At 40.6% G+C, this 19528-nt stretch overlaps 1 protein-coding gene across 4 annotated transcripts in view; it reads left to right on the forward strand.

The window, feature by feature from the left end:
• stard4 (StAR-related lipid transfer (START) domain containing 4) overlaps window positions 1–16028 on the forward strand; it is a 58547-nt gene extending 42519 nt beyond the window's left edge. For 2 of the 4 annotated variants that reach the window (XM_048619655.1, XM_048619662.1), the window contains exons 6-7: window positions 10994–11111; window positions 13951–16028. In XM_048619655.1, coding sequence (XP_048475612.1) covers window positions 10994–11111; window positions 13951–14177 — 345 coding nt within the window. In that variant the 3' untranslated portion in view covers window positions 14178–16028. The remainder of the gene's footprint in view (window positions 1–10993; window positions 11112–13950) is intronic. The other 2 variants (XM_020529349.2, XM_048619649.1) reach the window with 2 other exon arrangements.
• The last annotated feature ends 3500 nt before the right edge of the window (window positions 16029–19528 follow it).

Raw genomic sequence — 19528 nt, forward strand, 5'->3', positions numbered from 1 at the left:
TCATGTTTTCCTTCACCCGTATTCCAATCTAATCCAACCCTGACCAAGAGCTGTAACAAACACTGTTATGCCTCACTGAAATTTAGCACTGAAAACTGAGCCCTAATGGTCTTGGAGTGGTCAACAAAAGTTAAAAGTTTTAAACTGGATGTAATATTTCACAATTTACCTGGATCCTGGAACTCCCTTCCTGACAAGATTGTGGGTCCATCTACACCAAATGTGCTTCAAGAAGGCAGCTCACCATCAATTTCTCAAGGGCATTTAGGGATGAGCAATGAATGTTGAGCCAATCAGCGGTGCACACATCCTCTGATGAATGAAAAAACAGCTTCCACCACAAGTGTGTACTGACGTGGAAGTTCAGACTGAAATTTTAAAAGCCATAATGGCTATGGATTACATTCTACTCAAGAGCTTGCAGAAAATCACAGCAAATCAACAATCTGTTCTCCTAACAAATAACTGGGATTATTGTAGCACTGTTTAGGGTAGTGGCAGTGGCTTCACAGAACATAAACCTGTTATCCTGTCTCAATGGACAGCATTTGACCTCCCAATCTGCCACTGCCTTTGCTATTTCTGTCAGCTAGTGCCAGGGAGAGAAATAATAGATCCTGATGCATCTCCTTTTTGCAGGTCTTTTATTTGTCCCCCTTTTATTGTCAGTCTCAATCATGCTTGTTGAGCTGCAAGGTTAAAAGAGGTGCTGTTTGAAGCCTTTTGCTTCAGAATAGCAGTGTTGGTGTTAGAACAATGTTGTTCAGTGACTGATGTTATGGTCTGCCTACTTCGCTTATTTCCAGGAAACATTACATGTATGTCACTAAGTTTTATCAACATGGTACCTGCAACACTTTGCATTGGAAGTGTGTGCATGAGCTGTGAACTCAATTTTGGATTTTTAAAGAAACCTGTAATACCCAAAAAAAGTCCAATCTCGTCCTCAGCATCCAGTCCTTCCTGTTTGTGAATTTTGCCAAATGCAAATTTGGTGTCAGAGTTTCCTGTTACATTGACTACAAAAGCTGAAATGTACTTTTGTGAAATTATGAAGGGCATTCTACAAACGCATGATTTTTTCTGTTTAAAATATTAATAATACATAGTTGGACATGAAAGTAAGATATGTGTCTAACAGGTAATATAAATTCAGCATCATCTTCAAATCTGGTCACATCCACAAACTGAAAACAAGCCATATGTAAGAAAAAAATGCCACTTTAACTCTGAACTTTTACTCATAATTGTTCAGATTATCTATATTGCTTCCTACAATTAGTGTCTTGTAGCACTGCCAAGAATTGGTTTATCTCATTCTTATGAACTGCTTTACCCTGTCTTGCCTGCTGCATTTTTGTTTCTGTCAAGTGCCTCATGGGTCCCGTAATTCTGTAATAGTCCAGTGCTTCTACAGGAGGTGAGAGCGTAACTTTGGTCAGACTACATTACCCAGAGTGCCGGAATAATTGATTAGGTGGAGTTACATTCTTGCAGTAAGTCAATAAGATCTTGTATGCTGGAACTATGTCCTAGAGTAGAGCAGGCAGTGGGTGTTCCTAATTCAGAGGAGTCATTGTAATGATGTGCTTCCACACAATCCGTGAGGCAGCAACTTGAAATGGAGAGAGGCAGTGCTTACAGTAAAAGCAAAGATTGAAGCTGCAAGTTGAGTCAAAGCTTCTTGAAGGCATGTGACCTAGTATTTTGAATTTGTGAAACTCTGTCTCCTCAGAACTGCTTCTCCACCTGAGGTGCTGCAGAATGCAGCTAGGATTTCAGACTTAGAGCTGCTCAAGGTTGCTCTCCACTTCAACTCATAAACCTTCTACCACCTACAACACTGTGATAAAATTGCACAGCAGCATGAGGGCAGGCAAAGGCACAAAGGGACTGCGCAGAAGTAACCAGTTTAATGTTTGTATGTAATGTGGAATATTTTAATTTCTGAATTTGGTTAGGAATTGTTGTCATGGTGGCTTTTATTTTTGCATTGTAGTCAATTGGATGTTATGATAGGTTGTGGGACTATTGGTACAGGGTAATTGGAGAACTGCTGTTACCTGGTCACCTGGTTAGCCCTGCCTAGTAAAATCAAGGGGTTAGTTAAGTTGCCTCCTGTATTCTTTTTCCTTTTCCTCTTCCTCGTATACCTGCTTCTGAGGTACTTGTCATACAGCTGGTGGCAAGGGCTGGTCCCTCATGGCCAGGTTATGCAGTGTGCAGCAGATGAGAATGAATTTTGACATTCATTCTGTCAGTGATTGCAGAGCTCCTCTTGAGTAATTCAAGCAGCAAAAGCATTGTTTCATCATGCCATTGATCTGCTCTGTCATATTTCATGTACATGCTGCATGGGTTGCAGACTGCCTGTCATCAGGCTTGAGGTCAGTGGATTAATCCACATTGCTCAGTAGTAACTCTGTGGTTTGAATGATATCTCAAATGCCCCTGGTGCAGTGTACTATCACAGTATGAAGCCTCTTTGACTGCTGCCGGCATACTGAACATTGAACTGGGTGGATATGGTGTCCTGGTTAGATCACTCTTCTCCTCATTCATCTTTCAGAAACTTGTCCTGTTGTTTGTGGCTTGTGTTATTCTCCAAAACATGCTGCATTTCGAGTGGAATGCCTACTACTTCACACATCTCTAGGGCTACTTGTTTATGTAGAAGCCTTAAAGTCAGTAATAAAAGCTTGAGCATCTGTCATAGCACTTCCTGAAGACATTGGCAACACAGAAAACACTGAACGCTTGTAGAATTAAAGCAATTGCCATAAGTAATCAGCCAACAATTAACTGTTGATGATCTTTTTAAGTATTGTTGATTGGAAGTGAACTTTCCTTTGGCTTCAGTTGAGCAAGTTAAGAGAGAGTGTTGGCTCGAGTTTTGAGCTCTGAGATGGCACTGCTGACCTCATTTAATGTTGCACACTGAATCAAGAGTGAATACCTTGTCACCACTGTAGCATTTTGACCAAGTACACCAGTAGGCTTTGGACTAATAAGTAGCAAGTGACAATTGTGCCACACTTGTGCCAACCTCTGACCATCGCCAGCAAAAATCAAAGCACTTCCAATTACATTCTGTGGAATTATATTTTCAAATTCCTCACTATGCTTATCTAGGTGGAGTCCCTATTGACTAGAAATTCAATGAGACCTACACATAGATACTATGGATATGAAAGCAGGTCAGAGGCTGGGTAGTCTACAACAGAAAGGTCACCTTCGGACTTCACAGTACTGTTTCACCATCAATAAAGCATATGTCAGGATTGTGATGGAATACTTGCCATTTACCATGAAATTCAGTTCATTCTGGATAACTAATCCACCACTATAAAATACTCCTTTATCATTAGTGCACAGTAGCTCTCAGGCATACCAGCTACAAGATGCATTGCAGCAACTGCAAGGCTTCTTCTATCTCATCTCGCAAATCTTTAATCTCCTCCACCTAGGAGGAGAAAGGACACATGGGAGCACCACTACCTCCAGATCTTCCACCAAAATATGCTTTGCTGAGGCATTTATCACCATTTCTTTATCATTATTGGGTCAAATTCCTGGAAATTCCTCCTAAAGAGAACTGTGGGGAGCGTGTTTATCTCATAGACTTATACAGTTCAGGTTGCTATCTGTCAATAAAAGCAAAGGATGGGCAATAAATGTTGATTTCGCCTGCATGTCAAGCCTGAATTCTTTAAAAATATGTTCTACAATGGCCTATCAACGTGCATTATTCTTAATTTTCTGGCCAGTTTCCTGCACTGAATGAACTTGATCTTGCCCAACGTTTTCCAGAAAATGTCCGAATTTGCAGCAAGTCCTGATCACTCATCACCATTGTACTGTTAAATCAGTAATGTTATCATAGTGATTGTAACGAGTCAGCCACGTGGACCTCATAGAATATGAGTTCCCTGATTGGGGCAGTTAATCTAGTCCAATCAGAGAGCCTTGGCTGACAGATAAGAACAGGAGTGTGAGACATCCTGTTCACCATGAGAGTTTGGCTCTGACAGAGCTGGATCATTGTCAAGGACTCTTCACATGTAAATAAAGGGTGACTTGGTGACAGGATACCGGCCTTTATAGAGTTATTTCAGTAGCGATGAGAGAAAAGCACGCTCCTGAAGAAATTTGCTCGCAACAGTCGTCTTTGAGTTGGGGTCACCATATCTGGCATCGTGCCATTATTTGGGAAGCTTGACTCATTCAATCCTGCCATAGAAGACTGTGGAAAGAATGCATTATTTTTTCCAGGCAAATGACATTGGGGCAGATGAAAAGTAATGAGTAATTCTCCTGACAGCTTGTGGACCCACAGCTTTTTTGAGTATTAGGAGCCAAACTTTCCTTTAGGTACCAGATACTAAAATCTTTCAAGAGTTGACAAATTTAGTTAAGGAATATTATGACCCCAGGCTGCCTCTAATTCTGAGACGCTATTGGTTTTACTCAGCAATTCGAAAATCAGAGGAATCAGTATTGGCATTTTTTACTGAGTTAAGATGACTGGCAGAGGTACGTGACTTTGGTTTAACCCTTCATGAGATGCTGAGAGACCATTTGGTATGTGGGATTAATGATGTAACCATTCAAAAGAGCCTACAGGTGAAGCCCAACTGGACTTAAAACAGACACTACAACTGTCTTTATCAATAGAACATGAGTCAAATGGAGCATATGAGTTGCTAGGTATTTCGACGGAAGTGGACACGCTCGCAGTCCAACTGAGCTTGGGGAACATCATTTGAATGAAGGCAATTATGTAACCTCACATCCTGAACAGAGGGTCTCTAGATCAGCCTACAGCTAGACCCCAAAACAAAGCCAAGCTTAGCCAAAAGGTTAAAATTTTCTTCAGGATCTGGGTCGACAAGCGATTGTGATTGCTGCAGGTGTGAAGACTCGAGACAGCAAAAGAGTCCCACTAGATCTAAATTCAAAAGAACCAATCAAAGTAAATGTCTGGTTAAATGGTCACCATGTTCTAATGGAGATTGATACTGGCACAGCTGTTTCAGTGATCGTGGAACCAGTCTTTAACAAATTAACCCTGGACTCCAAACTCTTTGGTTGCACAAGACTTCAACTAGACTGAGAAGCTACAGCAGGAAACCTTTACAGATTAAGGGTACAACCTTGATTCCGGTCTCTTATGAGAAGCAGCTGGTTAAATTACCACCAATTGTAGTAAAAGGCTCAGCCCAAGCTTGATGGGGCAAAATTGGTTGAGAAAGATTGATTCAACATTTGTCGATTTAGAAAATGGCTGCCTGAGTGAAGTCCTAATTAAATACTCAGACACTTTTCAGGAAGTTCTAGGAATTATCAAAGGAACCAAAGCCACCTTGCATATTGACCAGGAAGCAATTCTGCAATTCTGCAAAGGCTGCCCAGTACCATTTGCCTTATGGGCAAAAGTTGAGGCAGAAATCAGAAGGCTGGAAAGCGAAAGAATCATCAAACCAGTCCAGTTTGCAGAATGGACAGCACCGGTCACACCGTTCGTGAGCCCGACGGGTTGGTTTACCTTTTTGAGGATTTTAAATAAATGGGAAACCACTTTCCGCAGCTGGACAAATGCCCAATCCCTCACGTAGAGGATTTATACAAAAGCTGGAAGGGGGCCTGTCCTTCACAAAGTTGAACAGGAGCCCTGCGTATTTGCAATTGCGGTTAGACATATGCTACAATTAATACCCATAAGGATTTGTACCAATATGAGACTGCCATTTGGGGTACCATCAGCCTGTGCAATTTATTAGCAGACGCTGGAGAATATTTTACAAGTTCTACCCAGGTCGCCATTAATGTAGATGACATGCTAATACCAGGGAAGACCAATAAGGAGCACTTAGAGAACTTGAACATAGCCCTTAGATGTTTCTCTCAGGTGGGCAGGGTAAAATATGTGTTCCAGGCACCCCAAGTGATCTACCTGGGCTACAGAGTTGAAAAGACCAGGTTACACCCATTGGAAGATAAAGTGAGGGTGATCAAAGGTGCCCTGGCTCCCACATCTATATCAGAGCTTAGGTCTTTCCTTGGGCTGGTGAGCTTTAATGGGAAGTTTATATATAACCTGGACTCCATCCTGGCACCTTTGCATGAACTCTTAAAAAAGGTCAGCCTTGAAAATGGTCATGTAGCCAAGCCATAGCTTTCAGAGAAGTAAAGAAACAGCTATCATCCTCTAAGGTGTTGGCACACTGTGATCCCAAGCGAGATCTTATATTGACATGTGATGCCTCCCTGTACGGCATCAGGCTAGTATTAGTTCATAGGTGGTCCAATGGAGAGGAATGTCCAATAGCGTATACGTCCAGGACTTTGGCTAACGCAGAGTGTAAATACACTCCGATAGAGAAGGAAGGTTTGGCAGTCATATTTGGAGTCAGCAAGTTCCACCAATACCTTTATGGATGTAAATTTGTAATAATAATGGACCCCTGCCATGTCTACTTCAAGAGGACAAGGCAGTGCTGCCCATAGCTTCAGGCTGAATTCAGAAGTGGATGCTAATACTAAGTGCATATAATTACAAGTTGGAACATTGCCTGGAGGCCAGGTAGTAAATGCAAATGCACCGAGCCACCTTCTCCTGGCAGATACACCACCGGTAGTACTGTCACTGAAGGAGTCCATAATGGTATTAACTTTTCTGGACACACTTCCAGTCACAGTTGGCAATACCAGACTTTGGACGCAGAAAGATCTGATCCTGCAAAACTGAAACAGCTGATGGTGATGGGGAAACCAAAGGGCCATCAAAATGAGAAATGAAACCTTTTTGCACCTGTAAAGACAAGACCATAGTAGAGAATGGCAAATGTGGAGCAACAATGATTGTCCCAAGCAAAGGTCGCTGCCAGATACTGGCTGAACTCCACCAGGGTCATCCAGGGATTTCCAAAATGAAAATGTTGGTGAGAAGTTATGCTTGAGGCCAGGATTGGATGCTAACATAGCCATGTTGGTGGGACAATGGCCAGAGTGCTAACAAGGACAAAAATTACTGCCAGCAGCTCCCTCACATTCGTGGGAATAACGTGGTAAACCCAGGGCTCGGTTACATGTTGACTGTGCAGGTCCTTTCGTGAGTTCAATATTCTTAGTCATTGTGGACCCTCGCTGTAGGTGGCTGGATGAGACAACAATAGGAAAACTGCATGCATCTTTTGTTATTATTATAGACTCGTAGAAGTGTTGGTCACAGATAATGGGCCATTGTTTACCAGCAAGAAATTTGAGTATTTCCTAAGGTCAAATGGTACTTGACATAAAAGAACAGCTCCATATCATCCGTCATCCAACGGTCTGGCAGAAAAAGCAGTCCAAACTTTGAAGGCAGGCTTAAGGAAACAGCCTACAGCTTCACTAGATACCAAACTGGCCTGATTCCTATTGATTATAGGACCACCCCTCATGCAATTACAGGTATAGCTCCCGAAAAGTTACTAATGGAGAGGAGACTCTGCACCACGTTAAATCTGATCTTCATGGACCTTCGGGGGATGGTGAAACGGCATCCGGAATGCTGATGCCAGACACAAGACCCCACTAGCCGAGAAAGATAGTTTACTTCAGGGAAAAAGTTTGGTGTAGGAACTGCAGGAATGGCCCTGCATAGAGAATAGGCATGGTTAACATGAGGTCAATTCCAGTGACATATAAAGTTTGGGTAGGTGCGATGATCTTGAACAAGGATGTGAACCATATGAAAGCTGCAAATTTGCAAATGCTGTGGGACTAAAACTTGCTTAGCTCCTTTACTGCCTATGGGTTCTCACTCTCTGTCACACGTTGAAGATACCTCTGTATCTGAGATAGACACAACAGATGTTGCTGCCTCGACATCTTTTCCACCTGAAGGAGAGAATTAATTTCTTCCAAGACACTCTGGGTGCAGTGGAGGAACTACAGTGTATTACATGCTGCCCGTATCAGAGGCAGAGTTGGAAGAACCTAACCCAGTGCTAAAACATACCAGTAGTAGCTGAAAAAAAAACCTGCCTATGTCTTTGGACTCAGAGGGGGAGGGATGTAGTGATTGTAACGAGATCAGCAGATGGACCAAGTTCCTGATTGGGGATGTTAATCTGGTCCAATCAGGGAGCCCTAGCTGACTGATAAAGAACAGGAATGTCAGAGGTTTGGCTCACTCTGACAGCTGGATCAGTGTCAGGGACTTGCCATGTGTAAATAAAGGGTGACTTGGTGACAGGATACTGGCCTCTGAGGAATTATTTTAGTTATGACAAAAACATTTCACAGTGCAGAAAACAATGGAAGTGGTAAGTGTTGTAGTAAAGAAACAAAATATCTGGCTTGAGCGCATGTGAATGGCAGGATGAAAACATTCAGAACACTTCACCCATGGAAGAGTATACTTGCGTAGAGATAGTACAACAAAGGTTCAGGATACTGATTTTTGAAATAGAAGGCTTGACCTGGAATGGAAAGTTAAATTGACTGGGTGCTAATTTTCTGGTGTTTCAAAGAATGACAAATGATCTCATTCAAAAATACAAAATAGGGTGTAGAGCTGGATGAACACAGCAGGCCAAGCAGCATCAGAGGAGCAGGAAGGCTGACGTTTTGGGCCTAGACCCTTCTTCAGAAAAGAAGATTTTCTGAAGAAGGGTAAAGGCCCGAAACGTCAGCTTTCCTGTTCCTCTGATGCTGCTTGGCCTGCTGTGTTCATCCAGCTCTACACCTTGTTATCTCAGATGCTCCAGCATCTGCAGTTCCTACTATCTCCAAAAATACAAAATGCTTAGTGTTTGAAGTACGAGCAGGATATTTCCCCTGGATGAGAAGTATAGGATGAGGGTACACTGTCTCAGAATAAGGGGCGGGCCATTTAGGACTGAAATTTGGAGGCATTTCTTTACTCGGAGGCAGTGAATCTTTTTTATGCCCTAGAGACTTGAGTAAGTTCAAGACAAAGATTATTTAAGATTCCTATATATTTAAAATATCAAAGGATGCAAAAAAAATCTTGTAAGATGGAAGATCAGCCATGGTCTCATTAATGGAGGATAGGATTCAGTTGGGTCTTAAGGGCTGAATGCTCCTATTTCCCATATTCATCTTTCAATTAGGCAATTACAGCCTTCTGGACTCAACATTAAGTTTAGCAATTTCAGGCCTGTTTCCTCATTTATGTTTCTGTTGTTTTTGAGTGTCCAGGCCATCTTGTTTTTCAGGTGTTTGCTTCTTGACTGTATTTTGCAATCTGAAGTATCTTGCTTTTGTATTAGTACTGTGTCTTATCTGAACTTTACAGCCTACCAGAAATAACTGGAACAATTTTTATATGCTAAGCCTACTGTCTTGTCCTCCAAGGGAACCTATCAGAAATTAGTACGTCTATTCGTGTTGTAAATAAAGCATTCCACAAAGTGTGACTTGGGACCCAAAGGAAAGGAGAACCATAAGTGCTTCACTTAACTCTCCTATTATGGACCGTGACTCAAAAAAAAAATAATTTTGGTCAGTGGAAAGTGACATGGAGCAGCACTGATGGCAAAAATAGCTGGATCAAAAATGATTAAATTCAGGTGTAAAAGAGGGGTAGTAGCAGCCATGGAAAGGGAGGTGAGAATCAGAAAAGGTTTCTTAATTTGATAAGTTAACTGTGAAGGAGCAAGAAGGAGATGAACAAAAAACCAGAAAAAAACAAAAATAATACTGTCTGGTCTCCTTTCCCTGTTTCTGAAGGTTGGGCCATGGGCTTCTGTTGAGTTGGTCCATTTATCAGCAAAGTACTGTAATAGTTTGCCAATGTCTTCTGCAGGATTGGTGACCAGGAAACTTTCCCACTTTTACGACCTGCCAAAAGATAGTGGAAGCATTTACAAACTGGTATAATCAGCCTGTTTGACACCTTACTAGCATTACTTCTATGCCAGGTTTTGTTGACCATATGACTTGAACCTGGCCTGGAGTCCTTTACCATTATGCACAACACCTCTATGATAGAGAATTATTGTCAATGTCACAGTGATGTGGAAGACAGATTTACTTTATTTTGTAAGATTTTCTTGAATTATTATTTTTCATTTCTTTTGTGGTAAAGTTTCACATAAATAAAGAATATTTGTCTGCCTTTGACACAGTTGTCTCCTCCATCCTCCTCCAGTGCCACTGCACTATCTGGTACTGGATGTCAGATAAACAGCCTGATAATTGAGAAATAGTGAAGGAGTCAACTAAGGTCAACATTAATGTGAGAGAGGAAACAGAAGATAGTGTGGGTGATTCTTGATTAAGACTAGATAGAAAAGTATAGAACCAGGTGAGTGCATTACTACCTTGATAAAATTGCTTGGTTTTAGCCCTGCGTCAGCTCACTTGCTGCTGAAACTTCTACCCATGCCTTTGCTATGTCTAAGCTTAATTATTCCAAAGTTATTCTGGCCAGGTATCCTTATTCCACCCTAAACAAATTTTAGTTCATCCCAAACTCTGCCTCCTAGCTTACACCGACTCCTATTCATCCATCATCCTCAAGCTCACGGACCTACACTGGTTCTTGGTCTAGCAATACTCAATTTAAAAATGTACATCCTTGTTTCCAGAACTCCTACATGGCCTTGCGCCTCCCTCTCTGTGATTTTTAGCAGGCTTAAAATGAACCAGATCTTTGTGCTTCCCCAGTCTGGCCTCTGATACAACCGATTTGAAGTGCTCCACTACTGCTGTTTTTCAACTGTCAAGATGTTAAGTTCTGTCATTCTCTCTTAATGTCTCCACCATTCGACCCAATGATTTTTTAAATGTCTACCTATTTGACCAAACTTTTGGCCATCTGTCCTAATGCCTCCTTCCATCTGTCAAATTTTGTGGGTAATATTTGTCAAACGCCTTTGAATGTTTTACTATATTAAAAGTGCTATATAAATGCAACTTGTTTGTACAGAAAGGTGTAAAATGAAAAAAACTTATTAAAAATGTTAACTTTTTCCCTTTACAGCAGGGCTGCTGTTTGATGCATTACACTACAGCAGGACAGTTGTGGAATCTCATTGCACCAAGAGAGTTTATCGACTTCTCATATACCACAGATTACCAGAATGGATTGCTGTCTTGTGGTAAGTATATGTAGCTATGTTTACAACCTTCTCATTTCTGCTTTTCCTTCAAGGTACATGGGTCTTGTGCCTGATTTCAATTCAGTCAGATTTGGATTCTGAAATGTGTGAAATTGTGGATGGAAAGCGATGATAAAGCAGTCTAGAGCTTTAAGAAGTCGATGGTAGTACAACTGAATCTGTTGGAGAGACTACTGGAGGTTTTAACTTCGTAAGGCAAACAGCATTGAGATGCATTTTTCACTAATCACAAATTAGTAGGAAAACGCTGCTTACAAATTAATTTTCTCATGCGGGTATTTAGTTTTTGATCCTCAAGTGCTGGTTCTCTATTTCACATATTTGTAGCTGAGTTGTTCCAAGTTTCTTGCCGGTAGATGGAAAAGAGAACATTTTGATTCTGGTACCTTGAACACTGAATGCGAAAACTTCAAATACCAAGAATAATTACTCAATAAGTTAATTCTACAAACTATGCTCCCAGTGATAAGGCTTTATGTAAAGCTGCACATTAGTAAAATTTTCTGTATACGAACAGATGAGCATACAAATTAGGAGCAGGAGTTGACTATTCAAACCTGTTCCACCATTCAATAAGATCAGAGTTGATCTGTTTGTGGCCTCAGCTTTACACTCCCACCTATTTCTGAAAACCCTTTAACTTCTGTGTTTATCAAGAATGATCTACTTTACCTTTAAAATATTCAATGACCCAGCTATCACTGCTCTCTGCGGAAAGTAGTTGAAAGTGTCACAACCTCTGCAAGAAATAAAAATCTCATCTTTCATTTTAAATGGAAGACCCCATATTTCTAAACTATATCCCCTAATTCTAGTCTCTCCCATAGGGGTGAGTGCTGAAAAGAGGGATCCCCTTGTCAAATTCTCTCAGGATCTTCTATGTCTCCATAAAATCACCATTTTATTCTTCTAAACTCCAATAGGTACAGACTCAGCTGGTCCAATCTTTTATCGTAAGATAATTCCACACCCCACCCAAATTACCAGTAAAGTGAACCTTCTCTGACCTGTTTCTAATGCATTCATAATCATTCTTAAATAATGAGACTAAAACTGTACACAGTATTCCAGATATGGTCTCACCAACATCCAATATAAATGTAGCAAGGCATTTCTACTTGTATGTTCCATTCCCTTTGTGATAAACAGCAATCGTCATCTCCCTACTATATTGGGAAATGATAACGTAGTGGTAATGATACTGGATTAGTAATTCAAAAGACCCAGGCTAATATTCTGGGGACAAAGTTTTGAATCCTGCCATGGCAGATGGTGAAATTTGAATTCAATTCAAAAAAAATCTGGAATTAATGAATGTTGACCGTGTAATCATTGTTTTAACAAAAATATCTGGTTCACTAATGTCCTAAAGGGAAAGAAATCTGCCATCCTTACCTGGTTTGGCCTACATGTGACTCGAGACTCACAGTAATGTAGTTGTCTCTTACGTGCCAATAAAAATAGAGTGCCAGAGAAATTCAGCAGGTATAGCAGCATCTGTAGGGAGAGAAACAGAGTTAATGTTTCAAATCCAAAACTTGTCTGAGGAAGAGTCATAATGGATATAAACAGTAACTCTGTTTCTCACTCCCCAAGTGCTGTCAGACCTGCTGAGCTTCTCTAGTATTTCCTGTTTTTCTTTCAGATTTCCAGTATCTGCAGTATTTTGCTTTGATAATCAGTCCAAGCAAAACTAGGGATGGGCACCAAATGCTGATTCAGCAAACAATGCCCACAGCCCACTTGTTATACCTGTGTAATAACTTTTTGTGATTAGTGTACCAGAATACCTATATCTCTTTGCACCTCAGATTTCTGCAATCTCTGTCACTCCATTTTTAAAAAAAAAAGCTGCTTTTCTATTTTTTTGCCAGTATGAACAAGTTCATTTTCTATTATACTCCATTTGCCAAATTTTTGCCTGCTCACATAAGGAGTCTGCAAAGAATATAAAAACTGAAAGAACTGTGGATGCTGTAAATCAGGAACAAAAACAGAAGTTGCTGGAAAAGCTAAGCAGGTCTGGCAGCATCTGTGAAGAGTAATCAGAGTTAACAGAGTTGACCCTTCCTCAGAACTGTGCTGCCAGACCTGCTGAGCTTTTCCAGCAACTTCTGTTTTTGTTGCTGCAAAGGATAAAGATTATTACCTTTTCACAACTTACTTTCCTACAATCATTGTGTCTTTAGCAAATTTAGCAACCATACATCTGGTACCTTCAAGTCATTGATATAAATTGCAAATAGTTGCACTACTCCATTCATCATATCTTGCCAAACCAAAAATGACCCATTTATGCCTAGTTTCTGCTTCCTGTTGGCTAAACAATCCTCTATCCACTCAACATCATGAGCTCTTACTTTGCACAGTGAACTTTGGAATGGAACTTTGTCAAATGTCTTTGGAAATTCTGAGTACAGTATGTCCAAAGATCCTTCATCATCTTTCCTAACTTGTTTCTTCCGCAAAAAACTCCAACCACTATTTCAACTTGATTTACTTTCCAGAGAACGATATTGACACTTGTCTAATTACATTAAGATTTTCAATGTCTCCTGCCATATCTTCCTCAATAAGATTCCAGAATTTTCCAACGCAGCTTATGTGGGCCCACCTGATACTTGTAACTGAAATAGTGTTTTTTTTTTAAAATATCATTAAAAGCAACATTTTAGCATTATTTCCTAGCTATGTGACTTTATGGTAAGCTGAATGTTTTCAGTACATATAATAGTCTTGAAAAGGCATTTAATTATTTTGGAGAGTAATGTTCTGAAATGTCTAATTGTATTAATTGACAATCTTTTTGATAACACAGGAGTCAGTGTCGAATATGGGAAGGAACAAACTAATTTTGTTCGCGGATTTAATCACCCATGTGGATGGTTTTGCATTCCTTTGAAGAATGAACCTGACTGCAGCCTCTTGACTGGCTTTATTCAGACTGATTTACGAGGAATGCTGCCTCAGGCTGCAGTGGACTCTGCAATGTCGAATTCATTAGTCAACTTCTACAATGAACTCCGGAATGCTTTGAAAACTTAGATTTAAATGAAAATAATAATTATTTTCATATATAATTTCTTGACATAAATTCCTTTGTACTGTGCTGCAGAGCTCAGTAGATAAGTGCAATATTGTTTGGTGGCTGCGGCCATACCTAGTGTTTCAGCATTTAATGTACTTTTTTTATGTGTAAAAGCAATATTACAATTTTGATTATAATGAGATTAGTGACTGTTTGTAGATAATCAATTTAAATTCTGATCATCATGATGTACTTAATATATTTTAATTTACATTATTTGAAATTCAAAGAGTAAAATATTGTAATTCAACAAATTAAGAAAATCTGTTTGGACTGAAGGCCAAAAATTTCAAATGCAAAAGCACCCATATTTTTGACATTGCAAGTGCCAGTTTGTGTCCAGCACGAATACAAACTTCTAGTGCTGGTTGTACCAGACATCCTTTTAACCAGGGTCTTACCATGCGCATGGAGAGAAGGTCCACAGGGATTAGGCAGGATTGGCAAATCATGACATCAGTCAGCAATATAATTTTGAGCTCAACAGTCCAGCTAACATCCTATGTTAACCTCACATACTAGAATACTTTCAGTAGCAGAAAGGACCTCCCCTCAGCATTATTTAAATCAATCAACAACTTTCAAATGGTTTGCTGATTAATTCCCACTAGCTCTTAATGTGATTATAAACACTTTTGATGGCTTACAGAATTAAGAGATACTGACGAACACAAGGAGTGTTGTGCTGTCTGTTGAAGAACTTTGTTCTACCTTAAAGGAATCTGCACAATTTACTTCCACACATGAATGTAGATCTTGCAATGCCCTTGACCTGTAGCATGATGGAAAATGAGCAGAAGCAGCACAAAACAGGGACGAAAAGTCTTTTGGTAAGATACCGTACTTGGCAAGTGTTCAGGGAAAGGGGCAGCACAGGGTCTTAGTGGTTAGCCCTGCTGTCTCACAGTGCCAGGGACCCAGGTTCAATCCCAACCTCGGGTGACTATCTATGTGGAGTTTGCACGTTCTTCCCCACATCTGCGTGGGTCTCAGCCGGGTGCTGCAGTTTCCTCCCACAGACCAAAGATGTCCAGGTTAGGTGGATTGGCTATGTTAAATTGTCTGTAATGTCCGTGGATGCGCAGGCTAGGTGCAGATTTATGGGACGGGGCTAGTGGGCTGGGTTTAGGTGGGATGCTCTTCGGAAGGTCAGTGCAGACTCAATGGCTGAACAGCTGCTCTTCATAATGTATGAGATGGAAGTGAACTTGTGAAGTATTAGATATGAATAACGATTGACAGATAATGTAGGTAGGTGAATGATTTGATTTTCTGCATTGAATTCTGTGAGAGGCTCGTGAGGATTATGGCATTTGATGATGTATTTATTGACCTTAGTCATAGTAGTGAGATCACCAAACATCTTGAAACTTTGTTTCCAGGTCCTAAGAGCTAGACTCTTGCCACAGTCCACCACAGTTACCTGCTCCCTATATCGTCTGAATGTTGTCTGGAGGGTCTCCTGAGAGATGACATTACTCCTCCACTACGCCTCCTTGAGCAAGGCCTCCAATGTACTATTCAAAAGCCTTGGAGCTGCTATCCACTGTTGTTCTTGTCTACCTACACCAAATGAACTGCAGTGGTTTAAGAAGGCAGCTCACCACCATCTGAAGGGCAACCAGGAATCGGCAATAAATGCTGGTGTGGTCAGTGATGTCCACATCCACTTAATGAATAAAACGAATTTGAGTCCAAATCAGAAAGAAAATTGCAAGCCTGAATGTAGTTGTCAAAGTATAACCAAGAAAGAATTTTCTACATAGTTGATGCCCAAATATTAATAATAAAGAGCACTTTGTCAGATATCCAAACAGCTTTTATTACTGAAATTTTATTACATTGACATCTTACAACATTCCACAACGAAATACTTTGAATGAAAACCAGCAGAATAATACATTTTCTCTCACTTTTCTATCAGATCTCGTACATTATAATCAACCATTGTCATGCACAGCATTATAAAACATAATACCTCTTTATGTATAACCATTTCATCCTGATCCAATGGTGTTAAGTAATTATGTTCTGTAAGAAGAAAATTGTTCTTGAATTTTTACTCCATTTTAAGAGATGGTTAGCAGTGATGAATCTAATCAGACATACTGGTAGGTACCCTGGAAAGAAAATTTATAGGGACCACTCGACATATCCTTCCCTCATCTAAACTTGTTAAGCATTCATTTGGAATTTGTTAATCAGTTATCAGTATAGGAGTGAATGATGGATAAATTTGGCCTGTTGAACTCTGATATTAGCATTTGCAGTGCCTCCACTAAAGCTATGCACAAGCTACTGAATGAATTAATTTGCATTTTCTTGCTTGACCAAAGATAAACTCAAACAATGAAGCCACAACATATAAATTATTTATTAATTTTGTGGTCAAAATTTGCAGCACTTAAATTTAGACATTGAACATCCAGTTACTCAATAATTAGGGTCGAATGATGGACCAAATGAACAGTGGGGTTGAATAAAGGCTTATCTATTATTTCTCGGTCGAGCAATGCCAACAGGCTTGCTTGCAACTTACCCTAGGTACCAATACGTAATCAAAGGTTATGGGTTATGGGTAACGGGTAGGAAAGTAAACCTGAGGAGTATTGGATCAGCCATGATCGTCATGAATGTTGTAGCAGGCTTGAGGCCAAACGGCCTATTTCTGTTCTTATTTGTTATGGTTTTATTGATATAATTGGTGAGATTAATTTACAATTAGACTAGAGGTAACTCTTTAAGTGATCTAATGAACAGGTTAAAGTCTAGGGCCTAGAAATTCAATCAATATGGAGTCTACTGCCTTTTCTTGGAAAGCAATTGTTTGCTGGCCTTTTTCTGTGAGGTTTATGTGGCATTGCAGCAAAATTGGGATATGCAGAGGCTTTGAATCTATGATATTAGAAAGCAACTATTACACAAATATTATACAGCTGCTGTGATGTCAGGATTCCAAACTAGGACCACGCAGCTGCTGACCACAAATCCGTGCATTTCTCATCAAAGATTAGGACTTGTGCCAAATCAAAGCCATTTCACAAATTATTGTTCAGTGCCTTGTGGTCTGCAATAGGACCAAGGAACTGAACAGAGAAGGTAAAGGGGTGGGGAGTGGGGTGGGGTGGAACTGAAGTTCTGTGAGGAGGAAGCATAGTCGGGGAGAGACAAAGAAGGATATATCCTGGGTCCCATGTAAGTGGATGGAATATGCACGAGCAAATTAAGAGAGGTTTGTTTCCATATCAACAACTCCATCTTAGCATGGACCCATCACTGACCAACATCACATTCATTTCACAATTCCCACTTGGGCAACATTCCATAATAAGAATCAACTAAAAAAACCTTCACAAAATACCTTCAATCAGCAACTCATCAAATTATCCAAACTTCAATGGACAATTCATTTTCATGCATTCTCTCATAGCCTGCCTTATAGATGTCTTGCATGTCCATATACTCCTATGTAGTGCTATCTCGATGATTGCAGAATAGCTGATGGAAGGGATGTTCACTGTGAATGAAGTTGCAAGACAATATCATGTAACTGTGAGCTGGCTTTAGGCTACATCGCCCCAGAATTGGTAACAACAGTCTGAGCTGGCTGGTTAAGGAGAACCAGAAAGGGTGTTGACAAGAGTGGCAGTTGTGGAAAATTGAATGCAGTACCCTTGAGAGATGACAGAGGGTTTGGTTCTCCAGGGCAATGACTCCAGTCTCATGAGGTGGCACATCAGCATCCCAATAACCTACTTGATGGACCGCATATATTTTTGTGCACTGAAATCAACATTCAAAGTGGCATCAGTCTGAGCCTGCATGGTAGCAACTATCTGAGCTTGCACTGCACCACTGAGACATTTGGCTGGATTTTAAATGGCTCTGCAGAGTGTGCTTTGGGCAAGGGAACATGTAAAATAAGATTGGTGCCCAAGCCATCAATTTCTACCCACACCTTTAGCTGACTACGGTGATAGGTGGGTGGATGCCAAAATAGGCAGCTGCCTGCCAGAGTTGATTCTAAGGGAAGCCCAGCAAGGAAGATGGTGGAGCAACAATGGCAAGTGTTTCTGGGGGTAATTTGGGAGGCACAGCAGAAATCCAACCCAAGGAAGAAGAAACATACTAAGGGGAGGCTGCGGCAACCATGGCTGAGTCAGAGACTCAGAAGATTATTGGGAAGCCTGAAGACTGGGAAGCCTTTAAAAATGAGCAAAGGGCAAATTTAAAAAAAAGCAATAGGCAGGGTGAAAATGAAATATGAGGGTAAACTAGCTAGTAATATAAGAAAACTGAGTTTTTTTTAGATATATATAAATAAAAGAGGCAACTGTTGAAATTGCACTGCTGGAAAATGACACTAGAGGAGTAGTAATAGGGAACAAAGAAATGGTGGAGGAATTGAACAGGTATTTTGCATCAGTCTTCATGTGCAAGACAGAAAAGTATACCAGAACTTTCAAGAGAATTGGGGGCCGAAGTGAATTTAGTGGCAATCACTAAGAAGAAAATGCTAGGGAAATGAAGGTGGATAAATCACTTGGACCGGATGGACTGCACCCCAGGATTCTGAAGGGGAAAGCTGACAAGAGTGTGGAGGTATTGGGTGTGGTCTTTCAGAAATCACTGGAGTCAGGGTGGGTCTTAGAGGACTGGAAAATGGCTAATGAAACATTCCTGTTTAAGAAGGGAGGGAGGCAGTAGATGGGAAATTATAGGCATGTTAGTCTGACGTTGGTTGTTGGTAAGATTTTAGAGTCCATCATTAAGGATGAGATTGTGGAGTGCTTGAAAATGCATGGTAAATTAGGGCTGAATCAGCATGGCTTCATCAAGGGGAGGTCATGCCTGACAAATCTATTAGAATTCTTCGAGGAGGTAACAAGCAAGCTAGACAAAGGACAGCCAATGGACGTGATCTATTTAAGTTTCCACAAGGCTTTTGACAAGGTGGCACACAGGACACTGCAAAATAGGATAAGAAATCATGGTATTAGGGGCAAGGTATTGGCATGGATAGATGATTGATTGGCTGGCAGAAGGCACAGTGGAGACAATAGGAACTTTTTCAGGATGGTAGCTGGTAACTAGTGGAGTTTCACAGGGTCAGTGTTGGGACCACACCCATTCATGTTATACATTGACGATCTGGACAAAGGAACTGACAGCATTGTTGCTAAGTTTGCAGGTGACTCAATGATAGCTAGGGGGACAGGTAGTATTGAGGAAGCAGGGAGGCTGCAGAAGGACTTGGATAAAGGAGATTAGGCAAATAAGTGGCAGAGAGAAATTGTAAGATTATGCA

The sequence above is a fragment of the Rhincodon typus genome, chromosome 3 (genome assembly GCF_021869965.1).
Source record: "Rhincodon typus isolate 14 chromosome 3, sRhiTyp1.1, whole genome shotgun sequence".
Taxonomy (NCBI): Eukaryota; Metazoa; Chordata; class Chondrichthyes; order Orectolobiformes; family Rhincodontidae; genus Rhincodon; species Rhincodon typus.